The sequence below is a fragment of the Sprattus sprattus genome, assembly GCF_963457725.1.
Source record: "Sprattus sprattus genome assembly, chromosome: 9".
NCBI classification, from domain to species: domain Eukaryota; kingdom Metazoa; phylum Chordata; class Actinopteri; order Clupeiformes; family Clupeidae; genus Sprattus; species Sprattus sprattus.
Window position 1 is genome coordinate 22,248,804 of NC_137928.1, and position 4,010 is coordinate 22,252,813.

The 4,010-nt window shown below is 45.3% G+C and overlaps 1 protein-coding gene across 1 annotated transcript; it reads left to right on the forward strand.

The window, feature by feature from the left end:
• Positions 1 to 574: 574 nt before the first annotated feature.
• Positions 575 to 3,190, forward strand: slitrk3a (SLIT and NTRK-like family, member 3a; the record flags this gene model as incomplete). Its single annotated transcript, XM_080844903.1, has 1 exon — positions 575 to 3,190. Exon 1 carries the CDS (start codon positions 578 to 580, stop codon positions 3,188 to 3,190), a length of 2,613 nt encoding a protein of 870 aa, XP_080701029.1. The 5' UTR covers positions 575 to 577.
• Between the last annotated feature and the right edge of the window lie 820 nt (positions 3,191 to 4,010).

Sequence of the window (4,010 nt, forward strand, 5' to 3'; positions counted from 1 at the left end):
TATTGTTCCAGAATTACATGTAGATGTGGTATTTGATAAAACGCAACGGATTGGAATGAATCCCTTTTTGTTTAGTCCACCCGGCCGAATAAGGGTGCAGGTGCTGGACTGAGAAACGCGGTATGTTGTCAAACGTCTTCTGTTCTCTTTGCAATATGTTTGGGAACCATGCTGATGGATCCAGTCAGAGTCGCAGTTAACAGGGGTAAGGTTTGATGTATCTCCGCAAACCGCAACGTAAAATAGCTCAGTGCTTAGCACAGAATTCAATAGTCTAATATGAAATCATATAATTTCAAAAGGAAGTTACTGCTTCATTTTAGCTACTGGAATGCACACAGATGTCTTATTTTAATCACCGTTCCTTCGTCTGGATATTTTTGCAGAGGTTATTTGAAAGCATCATATTGATAAATAGGTACTTCATTATGGTTGTGAGGGTCCAGGTTTTTATTGTTGTGCAGAGAAAAAAAAAGTCCTTCAGTTCAGAGTTGTCCTTCTGATTTTATTTTCTCTCTTGTTTTCCAGTGCTGTGAAGTGGCTCTTAGCCGGAGCTTCATCAGGTCTCGGCGAAAGGATGCTGTGGGTTACCCTGCTAAGCACAATAGCTTTAGGATGGACTACGCCAATGCCCATGCTGGACGACTCAGAGGAGATAGACGAGCCTTGCTTTGACCCCTGCTACTGTGAAGTGAAGGAGGGCATTTTCCACGTTCACTGCGACAGCAAAGGATTTACAAATGTCAGTCAAATATCCCAATCATGGACGAGGCCCTTCAAGCTCAACCTGCAAAGAAACTCGATGCGCAAGTTGTACTTTAACAGCTTCCTGCATCTAAACAACGCCATATCACTTAACCTTGGAAACAACGCGTTACAGGACATTCATGTTGGTGCGTTCAATGGTCTGAGCATTTTGAAAAAGCTTTTCCTGCACGAAAATAAACTGGAGGTGTTCAGAAACGATACTTTCTTGGGCCTGGAAAGCCTAGAGTACCTCCAGGCTGATTATAACGTAATTAAAAGAATCGAGAGCGGGGCATTCAGGCACCTGCACAAACTCAGAGTGCTGATTTTGAATGACAATTTGATACCCGTTCTACCCAATATGTTATTCAGGTCTGCCTCTCTCACGCACCTTGACCTACGCGGTAACCGGTTAAAGATTCTGCCTTACAAGGGCACGCTGGAGTTCATTGGCCGCACTCTCATGGAGATCCAATTAGAAGAAAACCCGTGGAACTGTGTGTGTGAGATTGTGCAGCTTAAAACGTGGCTTGAACGTATTCCTTATACAGCGTTGGTTGGTGATATAACGTGCGAGCACCCCTTTCACCTCCATGGCAAGGACCTACGCGAGATTAAACAAAGTGAGCTGTGTCCCTTGCTGTCAGAGGCTGAAGTGGAGGCTAAACTTGGCATCCCCAAAATACCGTTCAGTAACGAGAACACGTGGCCCACGAAACCCTCATCAATGCTGTCTTCATTTCACAACACTGCCTCGTCGGTGGAGTACAAAGAGAGACCCGTAAAGCCAACTAAAAGACCCAAACCCACCAAAACTCCACCGACTCCACGCAGTATTTACCCCGGGCCAAATCAGCCACCTATGGCTGGTTATCAGACAAGACCGCCCATTCCTATCATCTGCCCAGCGGGATGTATCTGCAATTTACACATCAATGATTTAGGGCTCACCGTAAATTGTAAAGAGAAAGCCTTTCATAACATATCTGAACTGTTGCCGCGTCCACTAAATGCCAAGAAACTGTACCTGAGTGGAAACTTAATACAGAAAATTTACAGATCAGATTTCTGGAATTTTTCCAGTTTGGATTTACTACACCTGGGTAACAACCGGATATCATACGTTCAAGAGGGTGCATTTATTAACTTGCCTAACTTGAAAAGCCTGTATTTAAATGGAAACGACATCGAGAAGCTAACTCCGGGCATGTTTCGTGGACTTCAGACTCTGAGTTACTTGTACTTTGAGTACAACGTTATACGAGAGATTCAGCCTGCCGCATTCAGCCTGATGCCGAATTTGCAGCTGGTCTTTCTGAATGACAACCTGCTGCGCACTCTGCCCGTTGATGCTTTCGCTGGCACCTCGCTGGCCAGGCTCAACCTGCGCAACAACTACTTCCTCCACCTGCCAGTCAGCGGGGTCCTGGAGCATCTGCACTCCATTGTCCAGATTGACCTACACCAGAACCCGTGGGACTGTTCCTGTGACATCATCCCGCTCAAGCAGTGGATGGAGAAGCTCAGCTCTGTCATTGTCGTCGGGGAGGTGATCTGCAAAACGCCCAACTTCGTTTTTGGGAAGGATCTGCGCTCCCTCGACGGCGAGGTCATCTGCCCCGAGCTGAAGTTCACGGCTCCCTCCGCCGCTTCTCCCAACGACATTACATCCACCAGCACTTTCGGATTAGGATACGCCCCAGCAACGGGCGCTGTCCCTCTCTCGGTGCTGATTCTGAGTCTTTTGATACTGTTTATCTCTTCTGTGTTTGTGGCTGCTGGTCTGTTCGCCTTCGTCCTAAGAAGACGGAAGAAACTGCCCTTCAGAAAGCGACAGGAGGTGGACCTGACCGGCATCCAGATGCAGTGTAGGATATTTGAAGAGCGGCAGACAGCCTCGCCAGAGAAACCGCCCGGCCATGTGTATGACTACATCCCCCATCCAGTTACACAGATGTGCAACAACCCCATATACAAACCACGAGAGGGAGAGGGCGAAGAGCAGTTTGCAGAGACTAAGGAAAACAACAGCAATTATCGAACTCTGCTTGAGAAGGAGAAAGAATGGACGATGGCTCTGTCCAATTCTCAGCTCAACACCATCGTCACCGTCAATCAGGCGGGGGACATAGCGAGTTTTCACGAAAACGGGGTGCTTTGCCCCACAGTAATAGACAGCCAGAGACCTACCCCTACGGTGGGGTTTGTAGACTGCCTTTATGGCACAGTTCCTAAATTAAAGGACATGCACGTTGCGCACGCACACCCCCCAGGAATGCAATATCCCGATTTACAGCAAGACGCCAGATTAAAAGAAACATTTCTTTTCACCGCGGGTAAAGGATTTCCCGACCAGACCCAAAGCGAATACCTCGAGTTAAGGGCCAAACTCCAAACCAAGCCGGATTACCTCGAAGTGTTGGAGAAATCATACCGATTCTAACCTGAGAATACTTTTTTCTCGATAGCCCAAAAAGAATATGGAACAACAAAAAAGCAGCATGACGAAAAACAACAAAATCATATATATATCACAACAAATATTTTCCCCCAAGTCGTTTTGGAGGAAAGGCCATACTCAGATATTCAATGAAGTGCCTTTTTCAGAGTAGCCAGCAATGTTATCAACCCTTATTTTTATACAAAACAGATTTTTGGTTGCGCACTGGGAGACGTCCGGAGCGTGTAATTCTAAGTATTAGACGAAGCCTCCACGCAGAGAGAGAGCGCTCACATTGCTCGTTGTAGGAGATCTGCGTGGAGCAGGATGTCTCCACGGCTTGTCTCTCACGCGCGGATATTTGCCCAAGGTCTGGCACAGTTTGTAGAATATTGCAGTTTGCTGCATGCACTCAACTGCAGGGGTGGGGATTGCTCCAAACTATCACTCACGTCTAATAGAGATACTGCAACGCATTATTGTTCAGTGGTCTATTTAATTTTATAATATTATAAAAACAGACAAAAGGAGTGTCTCTCTCAAGGACTTACCCAACGATCAACATTTGTGAATATATAATGACTCTGAAGATTTTATGGAATTCAACGCACTTTCTTAAGAAAAATGCTTCTGGATATTATCACTAACGGCTTTGTAGGAAGCACTTTTAATGTTTTCTCTCACAAAGATTTGAAAAAATGTGCATATATTTATTCTGTAATTTCAGTGAAAAATTTAACTTGTAAAGGTAATGTTAAATCAATGTATAGTGATTATGCGTCTGGTATAGCCTTCTTAATAAAAAACAAACTCTTAAATCAAA